At 35.6% G+C, this 23,104-nt stretch overlaps 1 protein-coding gene, 1 non-coding gene and 1 pseudogene across 3 annotated transcripts; 2 read left to right on the forward strand and 1 right to left on the reverse strand.

The window, feature by feature from the left end:
* The first annotated feature begins 657 nt into the window (after positions 1-657).
* On the forward strand, positions 658-8,406 carry LOC125575353 (cullin-associated NEDD8-dissociated protein 1). Of its 2 annotated transcripts, none has more exons than XM_048744084.1 (29): positions 658-895; positions 1,221-1,287; positions 1,380-1,549; positions 1,650-1,857; positions 2,158-2,323; positions 2,594-2,723; positions 2,904-3,018; positions 3,220-3,377; positions 3,464-3,587; positions 3,719-3,769; positions 3,837-3,919; positions 4,018-4,102; positions 4,176-4,277; positions 4,367-4,465; positions 4,626-4,736; positions 4,842-4,925; positions 5,123-5,263; positions 5,340-5,432; positions 5,568-5,689; positions 5,786-5,948; positions 6,035-6,274; positions 6,368-6,616; positions 6,705-6,881; positions 6,964-7,110; positions 7,212-7,328; positions 7,424-7,592; positions 7,677-7,754; positions 7,832-7,970; positions 8,069-8,406. In XM_048744084.1, exons 2-29 carry the CDS (start codon positions 1,252-1,254, stop codon positions 8,163-8,165), a joined length of 3,654 nt encoding a protein of 1,217 aa, XP_048600041.1. In that variant the 5' UTR covers positions 658-895; positions 1,221-1,251; the 3' UTR covers positions 8,166-8,406. The 2 variants fall into 2 exon arrangements, with proteins under 2 accessions (XP_048600041.1, XP_048600046.1); XM_048744089.1 differs by having other exon boundaries at positions 806-895; positions 1,225-1,287.
* Positions 8,407-13,196: 4,790 nt separating this feature from the next.
* LOC125585025 lies at positions 13,197-13,895 on the reverse strand (annotated as a pseudogene).
* A 1,657-nt stretch (positions 13,896-15,552) lies between these two features.
* On the forward strand, positions 15,553-15,625 carry TRNAA-AGC. The gene has a single exon. It is a non-coding gene; the product is annotated as a tRNA-Ala (tRNA).
* The last annotated feature ends 7,479 nt before the right edge of the window (positions 15,626-23,104 follow it).

The following is a 23,104-nucleotide window of genomic DNA, read 5'->3' on the forward strand; positions in this document are numbered from 1 at the left end:
ATGCATTTTATTTTGTTTAAATCCCAACAACTAAGAATGATATATATGATTTAAAAATATATAACCCTTTATAAAAAAATACTTGTTTATTTTAATTTTACTCAATTTAAATATTTCCACATCAAGTTTTAAAATATAACTATTTATTAAATATTTGTAGTTTCTTAAAATGATCTGAGATAATTTTTTATATACTACTTGATTGTGATTGAACTTTTAAGTCATTTTTTTTCTTTTTTCATAAACTCAAATTAATTCTACCATATTGATTGGCATAAATGTACCAACATCTAGTTTCACAGATATTCTGGATTTTACATTAATTGAAAATTATTTATAAAATCATAATATATGCAGAAATCTGGGAAATGCAGATATGCTTTCAAATTAGTTTAAAAATAAATAATTTTTTTGTATAAAAACAGAAAATATAAAATATATATTTTCTTGAAAAATAAGAAATTGTAACTATTATTATCAAATTTCTATGTCACAATTTAATTTATACATATTTTATTTTTGATATTTCCAAAATTAATTTTAAAAATAATGTTTAGATAAGAATAAACCAAAATAGAAATATCAATAATGATATTTGTCAAAAGAACATATATATTTCTGTATTTAATTTCGTAAGGATTAACAAGGAGAGGTAAAAGATAATGTAAAATAACCGTAAAAGGTAATGTTAGATAGCGGCTAGGCCCAATTTAACTCCACACGGCCCATTTGTAAACTTGTAGTTTCCTTATTAAGAAGAGGAGAAGGGGTATATGAATCAAAGCTTGACGAGTCCGGGGCAAAACTTACAGTGTCTCTTGGCAACCTCACCACCGTTACATCGGACCCTCTCGCCGCTCTGCTTCCTTCTCCGTCGTCGATTTCGTCTTCTGAGGTTAGATTCGCCTCCTTGTTTACGATTTAGTTCGACATCGAGAAGTCTGACGATGTCTACCACTAACTCTTTTTAGTATCCCCAGTCGTAGTCGCACTCTTAGGGTTTTGGTGCAAAGGTACTTCGATTGATCGAAACGAACCTCTTGTTTGTGATCTTCAATTGATCATCGGTTTTCTTAGGGAAATCGATTAGGTTTTGTTATCGGGAGAGGATCAGTCCTTCTTCGGGGTTTGGCTTCTCCTTTGTGACGTATTGAACTATATCGAGAGCTTTTTTGAGTTGCATTGCTTTGTTGTGACTGATGGATCCTTATTTGATGCAGTTAGAAGGTGAATTGATAAGGTCAAGCAAAGATGGCGAACTTACAAGTTTCTGGAATTATTGAAAAGGTCTTTCATTATCTATATCTAACTAAGATCGATTTTGTTATTGATTATACAAACTTTTCTTATATCTGTGTGTTTTCTGTGTTAATGTTTAGATGACTGGCAAAGATAAAGATTTTAGATACATGGCAACGTCTGATTTACTCAATGAGTTGAATAAGGAATCCTTTAAACTCGATACAGACTTGGAGATGAGATTGTCGAGCATCATACTTAAACAGCTTGATGATGTGGCTGGTGATGTTTCTGGATTGGCTGTTAAATGGTTTGCTTTCTTCTCTCAGCACCTTCGGTTTTAATGGTCTTGAGATTTTTGTAAATTAGCTGACTGTATTCGAGCTTTGATTTATGATTTTTTCTTCCAGTCTTGCTCCATTGGTGAAGAAGGTTGGAGAAGAGCGTATTGTGGAGATGACCAACAAGTTATGTGAGAAGCTGCTGCATGGGAAAGACCAACACCGTGATACCGCAAGCATAGCTCTCAGGACTGTTGTCGCTCAAGTTGCTCCTTCGCTTGCTCCATCCATTCTTGTTACTCTAACTCCACAAATGATTGGAGGGATAAGTGGCGAGGTTAGTTGCTAGGAGGCATATTCCTTTTTTCGATTCTACAGGCCCTGACAATTTCAGGATGCCAGCAAAATTACCAATTTACAATTTAAAGAAAAACTCAGGCTACACATTAGATGGACTGATACTTATAGTTGAATTGATTTTACCTGATAGTTTTGTTGGCGCTGTTACAGTTTAATAGCTCTTTCTGAATTACTCTGAGTAAAGCAGAGAACAGTAGAGGCTTGTAATTATGTTTCTACCCTAATCTACTTGTTTTGTTTTGCAAATAACTAATTGTTTGCTGTCTTGCTGCTGAAGGGAATGAGCTCAGGGATTAAGTGTGAGTGTCTTGAGATCATGTGTGATGTTGTTCAAAAGTACGGAAGTTTGATGGCAGATGATCACAATAAGCTACTGAACGCATTGCTGTTGCAATTGGGCTGTAACCAAGCCACAGTCAGGAAGAAGACTGTTACATGCATTGGTAAGTTAGCAAAATTGAGACAGTAAGATTGTTGCCTAGTTCAGTAGTTGGTTAATGTGAAACCAGTTTCTAATCTCATGGGGATTGAGTGTCAGCCCGGTAATAAATTTATGAATATGGATCTCAGCTGGTGGTGTTAGTTCATGTGATACCAAAGCGGGTTTAAATGATATATTCAACTCCATATGTTCCCCCCAGACCCCAGTCTTATATAGTAAGCCTTAATTCGATGTTGGATATCTCATTTAAGTTCCATTTTTTGGGTTTCAGCATCTCTTGCTTCGAGTCTGTCTGATGATTTGCTCGCAAAAGCGACAGTTCAAGTTGTGAAAAACCTAAGTAACAAGAATGCGAAATCGGAGATTACACGCACCAATATTCAAATGATTGGAGCTTTAAGGTACTTCCTTTTATCCTTCTTAGTTGTGGTACTTGTCTTTATCCATGTATATGTTTCTGTTAGTTGTGGTTGTCCTGACTATTCATTGAATGGGATGCATGTTTTACCTTGTGTATTATGAATTTATGATTAGAGTTGCCATGGGTGTGATGATATTTATTACGTTTATTTTTGTTTCAGCCGCTCTGTCGGATACCGATTTGGGACTCATCTTGGTAATACTGTTCCAGTATTGATCAAATACTGCACCAGCGCTTCGGAGAATGATGAGGAGCTCCGCGAGTATAGCTTACAGGTCTCACACAAGATTCCCTATTTTCTACTTTCTCACTAGGCGTGCATCTTTCTATTTTCTTATCCAATTTCTTGATCGGCCAATTACGTAGGCGTGCTCGTAGTCTCTTTTCTGTTACTCTGTCGTCTGAAATTTGGATTTTAATCTTCATTAAGCTTCGGTGATAGTTGTATGAAAAATGTTTTTGATATTTTACTGCAGGCACTTGAAAGTTTCTTGCTACGGTGTCCAAGGGACATCTCACCATATTGTGATGAAATTTTGAACCTCACTTTAGAATACATAAGTTATGACCCAAATTTTACGGACAATATGGAGGAAGATACTGATGATGAGACTCTTGAAGATGAAGAAGATGAGTAAGTTATGATATATGCATTGGATCCGTAACCTTGCTTCTTGCTGTGCACATTTGTCTTAGTGATTCGTGTCTTTCTCCTCACAGTGAGAGTGCGAATGAGTACACGGATGATGAGGATGCCAGCTGGAAAGTTAGGAGAGCTGCGGCGAAATGCTTGGCAGGATTAATAGTTTCTCGTTCTGAGATGATCTCTAAAGTATATCAAGAGGTATATCTTATTTTAACACCTATCAAGAGGATTATATAATAAATTACTTCTCTTGATATGTTTAATTAAAATGAGAAATCGATATATACTGTAATCTCTTGAGGAAATTAATAATAACTCTTCTTGTGCAGGCCTGCCCAAAACTGATTGATAGATTTAAGGAAAGAGAGGAAAATGTGAAGGTATGTAAAATAAATGCTTGATCCTGCATTGTTAAACGATCACTGACCCGCGGTACTGTTGTTACAGATGGATGTTTTCAACACATTCATTGATCTGTTACGGCAAACAGGAAATGTCACAAAAGGTCAAACTGACACCGATGAATCAAGGTAAATTCTGCATCCTTTCACTCCATCAGTAACTATGGATGGTCTGTCACATTAATGATGAATTTTGCTAACAAAATATATAACTTTGATCGATGCAGTGCGAAATGGCTACTGAAGCAAGAAGTCTCAAAGATTGTGAAATCCATAAATAGGCAGCTGCGTGAAAAGTCTGTTAAGACGAAGGTACGAAAGTGTGAATTTTTCTTTTCGGCTTGGTTCCTTTTCGGTATTTTAAAAGCTCCTTACCTATTTGTAGGTTGGTGCATTCTCTGTTTTGAGAGAACTTGTGGTCGTCCTGCCTGACTGCCTTGCTGATCATATTGGTTCACTAGTTCCTGGAATTGAAAGAGCGCTTAATGTAAGTGGGGATATTCAGTACACATATTTACATTCTCTCGGTGTCGTTCTTTGTTAATTTGCTCATGTTTCCTCCTTTTTCCCCTCCAGGATAAATCTTCTACTTCAAACTTGAAAATCGAAGCTCTTGTCTTCACAAAATTAGTATTGGCATCGCATGCACCTCCTGTTTTTCATCCTTACATTAAGGTTGGAAACTTTTTGTGGTCTTCTGTCCATCGAAATATTGTCAAAATGTTCAATGACTACTGTTGAGTCATAGACGTCAGAACTTAGTTTTCAAAACTAAATGACGTTAACAGCTGATGAAGGTTGATTTGACTGACTCTTTAACTTTATGTCAATCTAGGCTCTTTCTAGTCCTGTTTTAGCTGCTGTTGGCGAACGCTATTACAAGGTGACCGCCGAGGCATTAAGGGTCTGTGGGGAACTTGTCAGAGTAGTACGCCCAAGTACTCAGGTAAATCAGTGTCAGCGTTTTTTAATTATCATTCGATCCATACTTTTACCCGTTGACAACCCACAGATTTTTGCTTCCACTGATATCTTCTCTTATGTGGTTTAGGGTATGGGCTTTGATTTTAAACCATTCGTTCATCCGATCTACAATGCGATAATGTCTCGCTTGACAAATCAAGATCAGGACCAGGTTTGGAATGAATCCCCCTTTTTTATTTTTTTCATCGTTTTTTGAATATCCTGGCTTTGGGGCATTAGATCTGAATTTTATTTGTGAACTCTTTCAATTTGTTTTTATGATTAATTACTGAAATTGGAAAAGATAAGCAAATTGCTGTGTGTTTTATGGTACTATTTATGTTTCTTAATCTCTCTTCGCTGTAACAGGAGGTCAAGGAGTGTGCTATTACCTGCATGGGTCTTGTGATTTCAACATTTGGCGATCAACTTGGAGCAGAGTTGCCTTCATGCCTTCCTGTGCTTGTTGACCGAATGGGAAACGAAATCACTCGCCTCACAGCAGTAAAGGTTGTTCTCATGCTTTGGTTGACGCTTTTATTTTAAATTTTTTAGCTCATTTTCGTGATTGTGTTGGTGCATGCAGGCATTTGCTGTCATTGCCACATCTCCGCTGCACATTGATCTATCATGTGTCTTGGACCATTTGATTGCTGAATTAACTGGGTTCTTAAGGAAGGTATATCAGTATATGGCTTCTTACTAATAGGCATCAAATATGCTTTTTATGTTTACTGACTCATAATCTGTGAAAAAATCTCTGAATACAATAATTTGTACTTAGGCAATTTGTATTTATGTTTCTGTATAACAGGCTAATCGGGTTCTACGGCAAGCAACACTGATTACCATGAATACCTTGGTAACAGCCTACGGTGATAAAATCGACTCAGATGCTTATGAAGTTATTGTTGTGGAGCTTTCATCTCTGATATGGTATGTTTGTCCAGAACTTCCGCAAATGTTTTTTTTCTCTCTAAACCTTTTATGTTGGTGGTTCATTAGATGAATGACTCTCATCTGTCTTTTCAGCGTTTCGGACCTCCATATGACGGCTCTTGCACTTGAACTCTGCTGCACTCTGATGACCGGAAAGAGTTGTAGTGAAAATATCAGTTTGGCGGTTCGCAACAAAGTTCTTCCACAGGCATTAACTTTAGTTAAAAGTCCATTGCTCCAGGGTCAAGCACTTTTGGTAATTTTATGTTTTGTTTGAATTGTTTTATACTTTACCTGGATCAAAGATACAGCTGAGCTGATCTTGTGGATGCTTTGTCACAGGCTCTGCAAGGATTCTTTGAAGCTCTGGTGTATCATGCAAATACGAGTTTCTACACCTTACTCGACTCATTACTTTCTTGTGCTAAGCCTTCCCCTCAGTCGGGAGGCGTCCCAAAGCAAGCATTATATTCAATTGCACAGTGTGTTGCAGTTCTTTGTCTCGCGGCAGGTGATAAGAATTGCTCGTCTACAGTTAAAATGCTTATAGAAATCCTTAAAGATGACAGCGGCACAAATTCAGTAAGCTTTCGGATTAGACAAATTGCGTATTTTCCTTTGTAGATCTACATCTATTGGAAGGCTTATTTTGTGGTGATGGTTTTTCTCGTGCAGGCAAAACAGCATCTTGCCTTATTGTCTCTTGGTGAGATTGGGAGAAGGAAAGATCTGAGCGCACATGCTGGCATTGAGACGATCGTCATTGAGTCTTTCCAGTCTCCTTTTGAAGAAATAAAGTCTGCGGCTTCATATGCTCTTGGAAACATTGCTGTTGGCAATCTGTCGAATTATTTACCTTTTATCTTGAACCAGATTGATAATCAACAGAAGAAACAATATATTCTCCTTCATTCGCTCAAGGAGGTTTGTTTTCCTGAACACGTGTCCGTATTATACTCTATCAAATTAGATGTATTGTTAGATTTCATACCTTGTTCCTTGGTTTTTTCAGGTGATCGTGAGGCAGTCTGTTGATAAAGCTGATTTCCAGAATTCCAGTGTTGAGAAAATACTTGCGTTACTGTTTAACCACTGTGAAAGCGAGGAAGAGGGTGTAAGGAATGTTGTTGCTGAATGCTTGGGAAAAATGGCGTTGATAGAACCTGAGAAACTAGTTCCTGCACTTAAGGTAGCTGCAGAACAATCTTACTATCTTCATTTACTCGTTTTCTGTCATGAGTGTGAATGATGAGTAATAATAAATTTTACAGGTGAGGACGACTAGTCCAGCCGCTTTTACTCGTGCGACTGTTGTTACCGCTGTGAAATATTCTGTCGTGGAACGGCCTGAGAAGTTGGATGAAATCATCTTCCCCGAGATTTCTTCATTCCTCATGTTAATTAAAGATGGTGACAGGGTAGGTCATATAAAATTTAACCTTATTCAATGATCTCAAGAATCATTGATCTTGTTCCGACTGATCATAACTTTCTTTTCCTGGTTCCTTGATCTTTGCAGCATGTTAGGCGTGCAGCTGTGTCAGCTCTGAGTACCTTTGCTCACTACAAACCAAACCTCATTAAAGGACTCCTCTCTGAGTTGTTACCGCTTCTTTATGATCAAACCGTTATCAAGGTAATTTCTGTAAAAAGGCTCTTAGTGTTACAACAATCCTGTCATAATATTTTGGAATTCATTTGGCTGAGACCTTTCTGTTTTTTTGTTTGCAGAAAGAGTTAATAAGGACGGTTGATCTAGGGCCATTCAAGCACGTTGTTGATGACGGGCTTGAACTGAGGAAAGCGGCTTTTGAGTGTGTATTTACTCTGCTCGATAGCTGTCTTGATCAACTGAATCCGTCTTCTTTCATTATCCCTTTCCTCAAATCCGGACTTGAAGGTGAGTGTGTCAATCTCTATCTTGTATGTTAAATTAACATAGAGTTACGCTTTAGCATTATAACAAAAATCTCTGTTTATGCAGATCATTATGATCTGAAGATGATTTGTCATCTTATTCTCTCACTACTAGCGGATAAATGCCCCTCAGCCGTGCTAGCTGGTATGTTAAAATAGCTTTCCAAAATCATTGTTTCAAAATCGGGTAAAAAATTGCTTATCATGATGGTTTTGTTCCAGTACTGGATTCGCTTGTGGAACCACTTCAAAAAACAATAAACTTCAAGCCAAAGCAAGATGCCGTGAAGCAAGAGCATGACCGTAATGAAGACATGATCAGAAGTGCTCTTCGTGCTATCTCATCGTTGGATCGGATCAGGTTCTCTTTCCATTTCTTAAAGATTATGATTTTTTCGCTCTTTTTCGTTTAAATCCAAACTAGTCTGATCTTCTTTTTTTCTTTAATTAAATGAACAGTGGAGTGGATTACAGCCACAAGTTCAAGAGCTTAATGGCTGAGATGAAGAGGTCTGAATCATTGTGGGGGAAGTATCAGACAATCCGCAATGAGTAAAAAGAGTGTATGTTCTTTTATTACATGAGGAACCATAAAAGCTATCGATGATGTTATAGCCTTGTTTTTTTTTTTACAATCCGCAACAAGTCTGTTCTTTTTATTTTCTGCTTTTGAAATTTTCTTTTTGTGACAATTCGAGGGATTTTATAGCCTTGTTTTATTTGGCTTTTCAATTGTTGGTAGTGGTATTGTGCTTTCATACTTTTGATTGACTTTTAAAAATGAGTAGAAACGTTAACTTGGTGGCCTCGAGTAAAAGACTCAGAAGCTTGGACTGTATGAAATTATTGGAAACAAAGCACATGTTACATCATAGATAGGAATTATAAAGGGGTTTAGTTGCATAATAGCTATATATAGACTATAAGTTAGGTGTGTTATTGATTTTGACATAACGTAACGTTTTTTTTTGTTTATTGGTCTGTTCCTAAAGGTTTTCTAGACCAAGGACTAGAAAACAATAAGTATATATTATGTTTTGGAATTGTATCATATTGTTTTGTTATATTCTATTTGACGAATGTAAAAGAGGACGGTGTAGCTATTCTCTCTTCCTCTTATCTCCAGAAAAATCTTTCAGAGGAAGGAGATATCTTTGGTTTTGATGCTTTCTTTTCTTTTTCTTTAGTTTCCTTTTCAGAGAGAGTGATCTTTGTGTTAGTTCGCCGGAGTTTAGTCTGGTACAAAGTCCCGACCTTTGGGCTCTGACTCTGGGAAGCGGTTGCTCGCTATCACCGGCTTCGCCAACTTTTGTCTCCGGGGAGTGATAGCTTCTATAGTATTTACTTCGCCGGCTCTCTTCCGGAGCCTTTTCTCCGGGTTTGTGTTTGATCGGCGTTTCATGTGTTTCCTTCGCTCATCCGACTCTTGAGCTAATCGTCCGATGTCTCTTTCCTTCCCTTCGGCTGGGTTGTTTCATCCTCAAGCTTGTTCGTATCAACAAGGATGTCTGATCGTTAATTCAGGAAAATCGATGTTGATTGGCTCGATTGAAGACGGTTGATTTCTCCTCTCTGAAACGTTTGATCCGTCAGTCTAGGCTTAGCGACTTTGATATTGGTGAGAGTTTCTCTGTTTGAGCGGCTTTTCACCGGCTTGTCTCTCCTGTTGGTGGAGCTCCGTCGTGCCTCGTTGCTGGCTCCGGAGGAAGACGGTGATTGGTTATCTTGACGCGTGGATCATGAATCGTTTGTCGACCGAACACGTGGTGGATGACTAATCATTTTTCCTCAACGGTTTCTACTTGCTGTGCTTACGGCCGCAAGTTGTATCTAATAGTTGGGCTTCTTTGGCTCTTATGCTATTTGGGCCTTGTGTTGTGCCCTTAGCTGTTTTGTTTGTTTGGTTTTTGTTGGACATGTTTGTTGACTTTGTTTTTGTTAATAACATCAGTGAAAAAAAAAAGAAGAGGACAGTGTCATAAGTATATATTATGTTTTGGAAGTTGTATCATTGATATATATTTATTCACTGTAAAATCGTATTTTATTCTACATTAGTCAAATAGAATATAACAAAACAGTATTACATTGCACCATTAAAATAGGTGAAGAGACTATGCATAGCAAGGTGGAGAAGAAGACGGTGTCATTATCAACTCTTTCCGATAGTGGTTGAAATAATTATTAACTCGTTACCGTTCAACGGGATCAAACCATTTTTCGAATAACCTGACCAATTAAAATATTAATGGTTAGCTTTATTTCATTTTAAATTACAACTTTTTACAAATTTGAAACAATGATAATAAATAAGATACAAACTACAAATATATTCTAATAAACACGGCGAAGAACATATACTATTCTATAATTTTTTTCACTGGATATAGTATAGTTGACGAGTCATCGTTTACATCTTCTCTTCTTTTCTGACACGCTAACACAAACTCACCGGCTTAGTGTGGTTAGTCCTCACCACCAGAGCTGCAGAACAATATCTATCAGATTATGATTATCAATTATGTAGCATTCATAACCCGATTAGGTTCATAAATCACATTAGCATTAAACTAAAAACCACTTCCATAACACATACCATATTATTAACATAACACTTTATATACTATGCGGGCAGACATATGTACTATTTCATTTATATACAACATCACCGTCCAGCACTATAACATTTATATACTATGCAGATAAATATATGTACTACTATATTTACCAGTATGTGTAGTATATTTTACTTACAAATTTATTCAAACAAAGCAATAGAAGTTCACATAGTTATCCTCATCGAGTCTATTCTATTTATATACACAGTCAACTACTGACTTGCAAATATAATATAATTAACATTTTCTTATAAAAAGAAAAATTCAAACTTCTAATTACTTTACTTTACAAAACCAGATTCCGACATGCAACGATAGATGAATGCAAATTGAGAAAATTTAAGAGTACCAAAAAACTTACGATGTGAAGTATCCTCCTCTAATATGCGTCGTCAAACTCGAATTGAAAACTGCGAGTTCAACTCGCCATCAGGAGCTGTACCCTCTTCCTCCCTGAACTCGATTCTGGAAGCCCCGAATATCATTACACTGTGTGAGTCTCGTCTGTTGCCACTTTGGTTTATTTAAAGTCCTCTCAATTTTTGGTTGGTAGTTTGATTCTTTGAAAGCTAAGTAGAAATGTCATTTACAGTTAATTTATTTGTTCTTGTCTGAAATAGTATCTCGAGTTTCTAGTCTCAAACTTGTTACTCGTCAGTTATTTACTTGATTAAGATTTTATTTGTTTCTAAGTAGAAACACATATCACTATGTTAAGTTATTTTCCTTTCTTTAGATACTTTGAGTCTTTGTTTGACCTATATAATATTAACAATCATTATTATTACAAGTTAAATAGGTCATGCATAGATAATGTGAAACCATATAGAGGGATGATTGCCTTTTAGTTGATTATTTATCAACTTAACTTGTAGCGCTGTTGAATTTTTATGATATAGCTGGATCCGAGAACATCTTATGATAAAGTGGATCCGGAAACTGTTGGGAAAAAAGTTGAAGTTGTTAAAAAGAATCTGAAAACATTTTATGAAGAGTATGGAGCCAAGTTTTAGAGTGCTTCTTCTACCTCTTCAGCAACATCAACTTCACATGAGTTTCTTACTAAATTGTCATAGAAGATGATCTAAATTACGTACTCCTTCCAAAAAAATGTCCAAAAAATGTCCAGTCAGTGCTTTGTATTCGAAATTGGTTAAGAAGTTTACCAAATTTAAAGGTAAATTTTTAGTTTTGATATTGTGTTTTTTATTTCATATATGAACTTTTATATATCTACATATTATATTTTAGGTATCATTGAAGAATATTTTTATGAAAACAAGGATACAACGACCACAACAAGTAATTCTAGAATATAAGTTTATGATTTTGTTGTTTTGAAGAATTTGAATATAATTTGTCTGTAAATTGTTATCATGTGTTAAACTCATGACGATGTCAAATATAAAGAAGGTCAAGAGAGATGAAGTGAGAGTGAAAAATGATGTTCCAAATTTTAAGTTCATCATAAACAAGTCAGGCCTCAACTTTGTGAAGTCAGGCCTCAACTTTGTGGTTAGATTGATTACAAACACTCAACAAATTAAGTAGTACAATACAAATTTCTGACTGGTGGTATTTGAATCTTTATGACTTTTTATCAGACAGTTCCACGGTCTTTTTAGATTGTATATGTTGTTGTCGTTAAGGTTGATGATTTTGATTTTTGAATTAGTTGTTGAATCATGCATAAGTTGAATTAAACATAAGTTTTATCTTCGGTTTCTATAAATTAGAGAAGACATCATGAGCATTTTTGAATAATAATTAATTAATGGCACCACAAATTTAAAGGACCAAGCACATTAAAATTAAAAAAAATTATGTAAAGGAAACTTGATTTAAAATTAAACATTCAGCAAATTTATAAATAAATTTAGTTAAAAAATGCATTTAAAATATACAAAAAAATCTACTTGCGGATTATCCTAAACTTATAGAGTTTTGTTTATATTATTTTATTGTTACACGGTTTTTTCGTGTCTTTTTATTTAGTTTTTTTAACGGGTTCATCTCTATTTCGGTCAGATAAAATTATCTTACCCATCACAACATCTCTAATTATAGAAAATGTTTTTAATATTCGACTGGAAACTAAATTGGATAATTGTTAGATCACAGTTTAATATAGTTTGAATCTCAAATTATACATATATATATATATACATGTATTAATTTGAAAATAATTATAGTAAATATAAAACAATAGAAATATTAACTAATTTCTTCCATCGGTTTCAATTTTTCTGATAATTTTAATAGTTTTCATTTGGTTCTTTAACTTAGTTCCAATATAGCCGGCTATGTGACCGTCTCGTCTAACCACCGTGTCCGTTTTAAAAACACTGATCATAGGCTAAGTCTCTAATAGCATGCAGCCCGCTATAAAACATAGTTTGTTCAAAAAAATAAAACTTTAATTCAAATAAACTTTTTACCAATATGACTAGTATCCAAGTGTCAGCGACATGGAAAGAAACATCGAGGATCACATTACTTTCAAATAAAGAGATGCAACTTTGGCATGTTATTACTAGTCTGAAAATCCTTGGACATTACTTTCACATTTCTTCTAAAATTTTAAATTTTGTGACAATATGAGATTTAATAGCCTTGATTTATTTGGCTTTTCAATGGCTGCCAGAAGTATTGTGTTTTCATACTTTTAATTTTTTCTTTTTTTTGAAAAAATACTCCTCTTGGCCTCTCAAAGAGTGAGAGAGTGTACAACTTAGATTCTCAGAGCTTGGACATGGTGAAAGTATTGTCTATCATAGACTAAATCTCGTTTGTTAATCACAGAAATTTTAAATACTAATGACTTACGATGGGCAGAGTTGCAAGTAGCATGTAAATGAGCATGGCCTAAATTACCAGAACAGCAAATAGTCCAACACCAACACTAATTTTGTCGTATTAACCATGGAATGGAACATCGAAGATTACATTACTTTCAAATAAAGAGACATATTGTTACTAAGTAAGTACCTGAAAATCCTTGGAAAACATAAAAATCTCTCTTACTCATCAGTGCCCTCAGCATTACCAGACTTGAGATGAAGATGCTTCTCTCGCTTCTGAAAATCTGTCAAACCTTTACCACTTTTCCAAACGGATCCTCTGGGGATTTGAATATACTCTCTTTCTTCCTCCCTGTATAGAACCCTACCTTTTTAGTTTTGGCTTTAGTTGTCTGAAACTGCTGCCAAGCATTCTGTTTCTTGTTCTGTGCCACCTCTAATTGCTCCTGCCTCGCCTTTGACTTGAACGCATGTATCTTCTTCCGCTTTGCAATTTTCTGAGACACAAGTGAGCACGACCTTTAGGACTAAAACAAAAGTGTTCAAAAAAGAAACGAATAACCAATCATCTTTTTGACTTACCACATCCTCGGGATCATTAGGATCGATTTTAAGCTTTGCAGGTAGAGTTTTGGATTGGTAATCAGAACTCGCAGCTTGCTCAATCTTTCTTTTGAGTGCATTCTTGGTAGCTTCAGCTAGTCTTTCAGCTTCCAAGAGAGCATTGTTCTCTATTGCCCTCACATTATCTGGATGCTTTTTATAGTATGCATCGTTCTATAATGCTTTCCTACACAGTGTAATGGTTAAATGTTCAGGTATGAGGCGACCGTTGAGAACAAGAGAGCATTGTTCTCTATTACTCATTGTAGGAAACATAATACCCATTTAGAGTATGCGCCTCAACGGTCGCCTCATACCTGAACATTTAACTAATCAAACAAGGGAAGAAGAAGTGAAGAATACAGTAAATACATCATGAAACTACAAGAGACACCGCGAGTTATTTTAGACATACCACTCGCCATCTTCGCTGAAGACAGCTTGAACTTTTGTTCCAATAGGGAACTTGCCCTCATGTATTGGGTCATTCCTTGATTCCTAAAGAATTAATAACGCTTGAGTTGAGTCACCAAAAGTTTGAAGTGGGCTTTCAAGTAACCATTCGTCTGACAAAGAAAAGAGAAAAGATGAGAGAAATAAAACTTACCATTTTTGTCTCCAAGCACCCTCTAGTAAATCGGGTGAATCAGAAGTTGCTCCAGCATCCGATAGAGAAATCTCATTTTGCTTTGCGGTTGCTAGAAGTTCCTCCGTCAATGCAATCACCTAAGTTGTGGAAGAAGAAAGTGTGTCAGAGAACTATTGAAGATTCCAACAATTTCACACAGAATTTTCAAAAGTAATAACTTCAGACATGAGGAGATAGACAGACGCAGGCTTGGCCATCATGATGACCCATACTAGCACACCTGCACAATAACCAATATAGAACTGATGAATTCCTCGCTAATTCTCCTACATTCAACTGCTTTTGGCTGAACCAAACTCCACTAGTGGAGTTACATGGCACTCAAAAAATATACTCACCTTTCAGATCCAAGAAACTGACTGAATCCGCTAGCTGTTAAATGATGTTACTATTTCGAGCAACATGCTGAATCCTTCAAAGAAGGAGGGAAGGGAGACAGACATAAAGGGAATGATATACAAAACATATATGTTCAGGTAACCTAATCTAATTTAGTGGAGACATACAGATCAATGACTTTCATTCAGCTGCTAAAGGGAGACAAGCAAAATGAGATGGACAACAAAAGATTTGATCAAACAGTGATTCTGAAAGTAAGGATGAATCACCTCTTTAAGCTCCTTTTCCATGTCTGCATATTCAGAGTTTCTAGGGTCTTCAGACAAAAGCTGCCTCACCTGGAAACCAAAAGAGTGTAAATTCAATCCAGACGATAACCAATAGCATGATCATTCACAGTCATCATCATCCACCACACCTGTTGGAGCTGCTCTTTGTAGGTAGTGAGGTTCGAAGCCAACTCTTTGATGCTCACTTCTTCTTCTCCTTCCATCTTTTCTCTCTTCACAAGATTTTGTTAGTTCTAAGCTCATCTTCCTCCTCCTCCTCTCCGATCGTCTTTGTCGCGACGAACTTAAATCCTAAAACGCCGTTTAAACCGTCTCGATGGATCTCTATAATAATAGTACCGCAAACGCGGCAAGTTTCTTTTAATTGCAACATTAACCCTAAAGTTAACAAAGTTTAGAAGGTTATCCACATTAAATATTTGACTCAATAATACCTCCTTTCACTCTACCTTCCAAATCCCGACAAGCCCATCTCCTAACTTCAATACTTTCACCCACTGCCACTGGGGTTTTTCATCTTCCATTTCTACTATTGAATTCTCACCAAAAAAATTATACTATGATGGAAGCATCAGTCTTATAATGAAGCCAAAAAATGTATTAGGACTTTATATATTGATTAAACTGTAACATTTGAACAATTGGGGATGTAGCTCAGATGGTAGAGCGCTCGCTTAGCATGCGAGAGGTACGGGGATCGATACCCCGCATCTCCATTTTTCTTCTTTTTTTTTTTTGTTAAATGAAGTCAATTCAACCTATTTTCGATCCTTGTTAATTGCCAACCATTCAGGAAAATAAACAAACTAAATAGCAAAATCGTCATATATAATCATATGATGAGAAGTGCAGCGAGCCAACAACTATCACTAATATTCCACGTTCATGTTAAATAACGAGGCTGTGAATAACTTTAGCCTCCGTAGATCGAATCCACTACAACTCCTGATGCAAATGGCAAAAACTCTGAAAATGTAATAAGAGTTATGGGCATGTTTCGTTTTTGAACCACAACGACTGACTCTCAGCCTATATATATACATAAGAGCACCCGAATGGTGTTATCCAAAGATGAGTTCTTAGAAAATGTGTATTTTGATTTTTGAAATATTATTTTTTTTCAGATAAAAAAAATATCAACCAATCGCGGGTCGCCACATGTCGTGGAGATCCGCAAATAGTACAAGGATTCACTAAGAAAGAATCTTTATTTAAGGATTTTAAGGATTGAATCCTTAGTTTTTGATGGGATCTACTGATTATTTAATTATTTTTTTTCTTAAAGACTCTCTTTTAAGGACTCTCATTGCAGATGTTCTTAGAGCAACATTATCGGACAGAAGTCCTTAAAAAAAAATTTCTTTTTTTTTTGTTTTCTATTTTTTTTTTTAAAGTCAACCAATCGCGGACCACCAACGTATCGTGGGGCCCGCAAACAGTGCAGAAGACACAGCAAGGACGTTCCCTATTTAACGATTTCTTTCCCTTGTCCCTTCTTGGTTTTGCCAAATCGTAGTCCCCCTCCCCTAAGGATACCAGCAAGGACCTACAATATTGTTGCTCTTAGAGGTGTTCGTTTAGGACCTAAATTAAGGTGTCAGTTTCCGAATGTACCCTAGCTATCTATATAAATTTGACTAACAGTTCTAACATGTAACATACATATATTTCTAGAAAACCTTTTTTATCTCTTTTGCCATTTTATTTTTAGAATTTTGTTTCTCGCGTATATGTACATGTCATCACGAGTTAGCACCTGACTACAACTCTGACTGCATTATTCTCATAACTAGGTGTGTATCCTTCGCATAAGCGCGGGGTCGTTGACGAAATTGTTGCTTTATATAAATAATTTGGAGATGTTGTGCTGTGAAGTGGTCTTTCGCATGTGAATATTTGTAATTTTATTGGATTTATGGTGACGTAAGACGCTGCACTAGCATGTTCTGGAGAGAAGACGCTGTAACATAGAGAAACAATGCAACTCCGAGGTCAATGCATCATGACAAACAGTTCTATGTAGAATGCGATTGAGAGAGAGAATGATTCAACTGTGACGGCACATTGAGTTTAGTGGGATAATAAATATTTTGGAGGTAGAGTTTAGTGGGATTCTATTGTTCTCTTTGATATACACTTCTCCGCAAATATTTTATAATGATGAGTAATTCAGCAAAATCTTTGTTTTTTTCTTATTATAATGGTTCTTTATTTGTACTTTGTAGCATATATTGTCAAATGTGGGTTCTTCTGGTTGTATTGGTTTACAAAATCCTAAATTTTGATAACATAGCCAACAGAGGTTGCCATATCAAAATAATTAATAGTAGTTTGTGGGAAAATTTATAGTACTAGTCGATCAAATTACACCTGAGAGTATATATAATTCATGTAATGTATATACATGATACACATTTGATGATGCAATCTTTAGTCTGCAACTGTGATATTGTTATATACTTATATATAAATGTGTATGAATTTGTTGAGGAAAATTATGTAGAAGCTAAACTAACTTAGACGCAAAGCAACGGTGGAGAAATGTGATGTCGTTTTCTTACAGATGTTCTGTGTTCTGTGCAAAATCACCCCAATTGTCTAGTCAAGAAGTACGATGTACATTCACTTCAATAGCTCTCATAACCATTTTACAATATACATGTATGATACATCTAAAGCAAGCTGCCAATGCAAACAAGCTGGAGTCAGCCACTAAAAATGGACGGTCCATCGTCGTCATATAACTACATTTGGGCTTACTTAGTATATATGATTAATTAGGTTGAGATGATTCTTAAGCATACAATTAAAGTTGAAGTAGATCTCTTTTGCTATCTGAAGAGAAGTCGGCCCAGTTCCAAAGCAAGCCCAAATAGATTCAACAATCAAAGCCCAAGCAGCATCGGCTCTTACCACAGAAAGAAGAAGATAAGTGCAAAGCGAAAAGCTTGAGAGAAAATAGTCTAGCAGCTTCCTAAAAGCAAACAATGTAGTAATGTAAGTTATGATGGAAGACGACAAAACAGACTTGGGGAGACTCGGTTCACTCGACACGTACCGATGCTCGACAAATGTCACAATATTAAGGGGTTCATCATGTTAAAGTTGCTATAAAAGAGAGAGGGACGTCGTCGTCGTTCATCGTAAAAAAAACCTAAAGTTTCGACCTTTGGTAGTAAGAAAAACAAACCATGGATTTGTTCTCCGCACCATACGACAGTAAGTTCTCTCACAAAGTCTTCAACTTTATAGATTTGGTTTGATTTCTATGATGGTTTTAAAAAAACAAAACAAGAGACTTGAAAAAATAAAATAAAAATGTCATATGTTACTGATAATTAAAGTATTCACGTATCGGAAGGTTTCTCCTTTCTGTCTTGAGAGTATATGTGTTTGTTGTTTGCTGTGTCCGTACGTGTAATAACTGCATCTGTGTCTGTGTGTGTGTTTTTTTTTTTGGTCAGCGAATGAGACAGGAGTGTTCTGGGACTTTGACGAATGCGGTCACCGTGGTCCTGTCTCGATCCAGATTTATGGTGATTTGACCGGTCTTGACTTTCAATCCTCCGACATCAAGCTCAATCATTTTCACTCAGGTGAACGAACGAACATAAACTGCTTGATTAAAAAAAAAAATCTTTTCAAAAAAATAATGTTTTTTACATGCGTATGGTTTCAGGAGAGAAACGTGAGAAGATGACGAAAATCTTGGAAGACATAGTTTCGTGGTCAGGTGAGAATCCAGAACCATCGGTGGGTTTGCTAGCCTTGGGAGACGTGGGAGACGCTGGAGATGACATTGTGGAGGTTGTTGAACTTCTCAAGAGTCAGAAAAACTACAGGTTTAAGAACATTTTTATGAAAAATAACAGTTGTTTGCATTTAGTAAATGTTGGGATAATCGGAATCCTATTTTGGAAAATTTTGTCATGTCTCCGAAGCAAAGAAGTAGATGAGTTTAACTATATATGCTTTTAATTTTAAGAATCTCTTCTATTTATTTTCTGCTTTTTTTCTTTGAATTCCAAAAAGCTAGGAATCACTGATAAGTTTATTATGCATCATATATTTAGTACAAATTTTCTTTGAACAAAAAATGTTTATTTAACAACGAACTAGCAGGTTAAATTACACTTGAGAGAAGAATACATAATCATGTAATACATATATATATATATATATATATATATATATATATATATATATATATATATATATATATATATGGTTCAACCCATGTTCGAAACTACGCTAGGCGTTAGTCGGGAGGTCAGTATGGGCCTAGCGATTAATCAATAAATCGGAGATTAATCGGGAATTAATCGGGACCTAATTTTATGTATTTTTAGTATACATATACGTATACATATGATCATTTGTGGAAATGTTATGTAATTAAATCGTAGTCTGGTGGTTCCAGCCGAATTATTTGGCTGAGGGAGGTTGAGAGTTCGAGATGCAGTGCGTATTTTCCTTTTTATTAAGCTAGTGCGATTTAGGAAAAAAACAAATTTTAAAGTCACTTATGTTTGTCCTACATCGACTATTTTAGAGAAAGATGAGTCTTGAAGTCCCCTATATATAAGATACACAAGGTCTGAGCTTTCCATTGACAAATGGACTTGTTGTAAGGCCTATATATTAGTCAATAAAGTGCAAATTTATTACGATTTTCATCGGTTAAAATCGGATCTTTAGACTATTAATCGGTTTTTGACTAATTAGGCGGCAGTCCGATTAATTGCCCCGATTGGGTCAAAGTCGCGGCGGTAGAGTTCCGTCGAGCGCTTAGTCGGACGATTAATCGGCTAGGCGTCCGCGTTTTTGAACAGAGGGTACAACTATAGCAAGCCGCCAATAAGCTTGACATCGTCATCATACAACTATATTGAGCTATATTATTAGTTAGGTTAAGTAACAAGTCGGCCCAAGAACCCAATCTGCAACGGCTCTAATAAGGGGCAAAGCCGAAAGCTTTAAGAGAGAAAATAGTCTAGCAGCTTCCAAAAAAGCAAACTGTACGGAAAGATGTGATGGAAAACGACAAACATACTACTAGCGAGAGCTGCAGACTCGGATCACTCGAAACATACCGATGCTTGACAAATGTCACAAGATTAAGGGTCCATGCAGTTGCTAGATATAAATGAGAGACGTCGAGGGTAACCCTAAAGTTTTCAACCTTTGCAATCACAAAATCTTATTATGGCTATGTTCACCGGACCTTACGACAGTAAGTTCTCTCACTCACTCACTCACATACTCTCTCTACGTTAGATAAAGTGTTCAACTTTTATAGATCTTGACATAGTTTGCTTTGAGGTTTATTTTGAACAGCAGATCTGATGATAATTTATGTGATTGATTGATTCCCCTATAAACAAAACTAGAGACTTTTTTAATATGATTTTCATCAGTTTGGAATGTCATATGTTACTTATTAAATGTATTCACGTATCTTAAGGTTTCTCTTTTCTGTATTTATTTTGATTATTGTTTCTCCGTATGGGTAGTAACTGTGTTTTCTTGTCAGCGGCTGCGACAGGAGTCTTCTGGGACATGGACGAATGCAGGAGATCCCTGAGGAGCTCACTGCAGCTGACGTCGTACCGAGGATTAGACAGAAACTGTTGGATCTTGGTCTACGTGGTCCTGTTTCGATCCGGATTTACGGTGATTTGACCGGTCTTGACTTTCAATCCTCGGAGGATGTTAAGCTCCATCATTTTCACGCAGGTTAAAAATCTTTCTCTAACTTTTTTTTCTTAAAAATATATGTACATGACATACTTCAACGGTTAATTTCAGGAGAGAAACGTGAGAAGATGACGAAAATATTGGAGGACATAGTTTCGTGGTCAGGTGAGAATCCAGAACCATCGGTGGGAATACTAGTCTTGGGACACTTGGGAGCCGCAGATGATGTGACATCACCGAGGTTATTGAACTTCTCAAGACTCAGAAAAACTATCAGTTTATGCTTGTGACTCCAGAATCTCCACCTCCTCCAACGGTGGTGAGGTTTCTGAGGTCTATTCCTCGTGGTGGACTCTAGTTATTTTGGTTTAGTAAGTTTGAATAACATTTTCAAACAAAAAAAAAGGACAAAAGTAATTTGTAGTTTCTTAATTTTGTTATTAGTTAATGTTGGATGTTGGATAGCCAAATCCATTTTTTTTGGAAACTTTTGCAATGTAAGAAGCAAAACATGATTATCAAATGTTTAATTTACAATCTCTTCCATTTATTTTCTGCTTTTTCTTAACTTCTTAATTTAAAAAAAAATGTTTATTCAACAACTAACTAGTAGGTTTAATTACTTGGGAGAAGAGCGAATATATACATCATGTATTAAATATATGGTGATGATTGGTTCGACTGTGGTTGTAGAATTTTAGCCGTAAAAGTTTAGCTGTAGATAAATTAGTTGTATCTGTAAAGTTGTTATTGTAGATTATTTTGCAGAGATTTCTGCTGTAGTTAAATTTGTTATAGCTGTAAGCTATATGCTGCAAATATTTTAAAATAAAATATGTGAAATATGTGGTGTATATATAAAATAATTATTATTTTACCACTTATGGATCAAATAACATAAACAAGAGAAGCCATACATATATAAGTCCAAAAATAGAGATCGGTTTGTGATTGATGTCCTTCCACGTGCCGCCTGAAGAAGAAACTGAGGACACGGGTGATGCTACGTGTCCTCCCTGCGATGCAGCAACCTTGGCCGCCTCGATTCTTCGCCATCGGGAACTTTGTGAACCGAACCTCCATCTTTCGCTTCTCTCCATCGTAGCTTCCGTGATAACCTCGCTGTTAAACACCAAAAACTTCTTTACTCCACCTCTGCTCCAACCTTTGCTTGTGCTCATGGATCTCTATCTACCGCCGATTATAATTCTGAGAGAGTTCGAGTTGATCAACAAGAGATCTTTTGTTGGACTCTTCAGTATAAGAAAACACCGGCTCTTCTAAACCTCCATTGAATCATCAGCCGATATCAATCTAACTCCACCGCCTCCTTGTCGCAAAGATACTTTACTAAAAGCCTATTCGCTTCTCCATTAAAGTAATGATTGACTCTTCTTGAGAAAGATTAGGTGTATATCATTGAATAGAGAGAGAGATCATCCCAAACAAATATGGAATCTATTTTTTTTTTTTTTGCAGAAGAGGAGAGATAATTTATTATTCAACCCAATATCAAAGAGATAAAATTTGAATGAAACCAACAGCTTCGAGTTAGGATTGAAAAGCACTCCAAAATCCCCAAGGGAAGAAAAGTTCTTCTACTGGAAAAACTAAACTCGATCTATAGATCGAAAACCATAGGTTTACAAAGCAAAAAGAAAACAGAAGGAGGAGTTGGTAACCGGCGGCCTTAGCCATCGGCCACCAAAGCAAATTCTGATTACTCGAAGCTAGTGAGAAGTTAGAGAAAAAAGGTCTAGAGAGAGGTTTTTTTTCAATTAATCACTTTTACTAGATTTAACCCGCGCTTTGGGTTTTTTTTTAATTGACAAATATTTAGTAAATGTAATATTTTTATATATTTATGTTTTATTTTATAAAAGACTTCAATTTTTTATCTTTATTTATCGTATTTCATTTTAAATGACTATTTATGTTTAAAAAAAATAAACTTTATTTCTTTAATGAATTAAGTTGGTATAACTCTGATAAATTAGTTTTATTATGTGGTTAATATTTTAATAAAAAAAATTAGATACTTTTAATAAATATTTATGTTTTTCAATGAAAAAATCAATTTTTTTATGAATGCTTAAATTATATTAAGAAAAGAAAAAAATAATAATTAAGAATAGTTGAAAAAAAATTATTTGAACTTCGACTCAATGGCCCAAAAGAAAAAAAATGTGAAAATTGGATCTGATTTTTTAATCGGTCCAAATAGCCCAAGAGAGATCTGATGTGGGCTGGATCCAAAAAAATGGCCCAATATAAATGTGTTATTAATATTACTTGATTGCCCTTAATGAAACATGTAATGTTAGTAAAGAAAAAGGCATGCTAAGGTAAAAAGGACAAAATGATCATGCTTTAATAGTATAGATTTTAATATAGATTTATAAACAGCTTGCTTACCGTATTTTAATAATTTTGACATTTCCAATATATATATATATATATATATATATATATATATATATATATATATATATATATAT

The sequence above is a fragment of the Brassica napus genome, chromosome A2 (assembly GCF_020379485.1).
Source record: "Brassica napus cultivar Da-Ae chromosome A2, Da-Ae, whole genome shotgun sequence".
Lineage (NCBI taxonomy): Eukaryota > Viridiplantae > Streptophyta > Magnoliopsida > Brassicales > Brassicaceae > Brassica > Brassica napus.

Excerpts from the sequence above, each read along its gene's own strand:
- LOC125575353 (XM_048744084.1), top strand. The coding sequence starts at position 1,252 with ATGGCGAACTTACAAGTTTCTGGAATTATTGAAAAG. Across the intron at positions 4,466-4,625 it reads TTTTTCATCCTTACATTAAG|GCTCTTTCTAGTCCTGTTTT; the intron begins GTTGGAAACTTT and ends ATGTCAATCTAG. Across the intron at positions 7,329-7,423 it reads ATGATCAAACCGTTATCAAG|AAAGAGTTAATAAGGACGGT; the intron begins GTAATTTCTGTA and ends TTTTGTTTGCAG.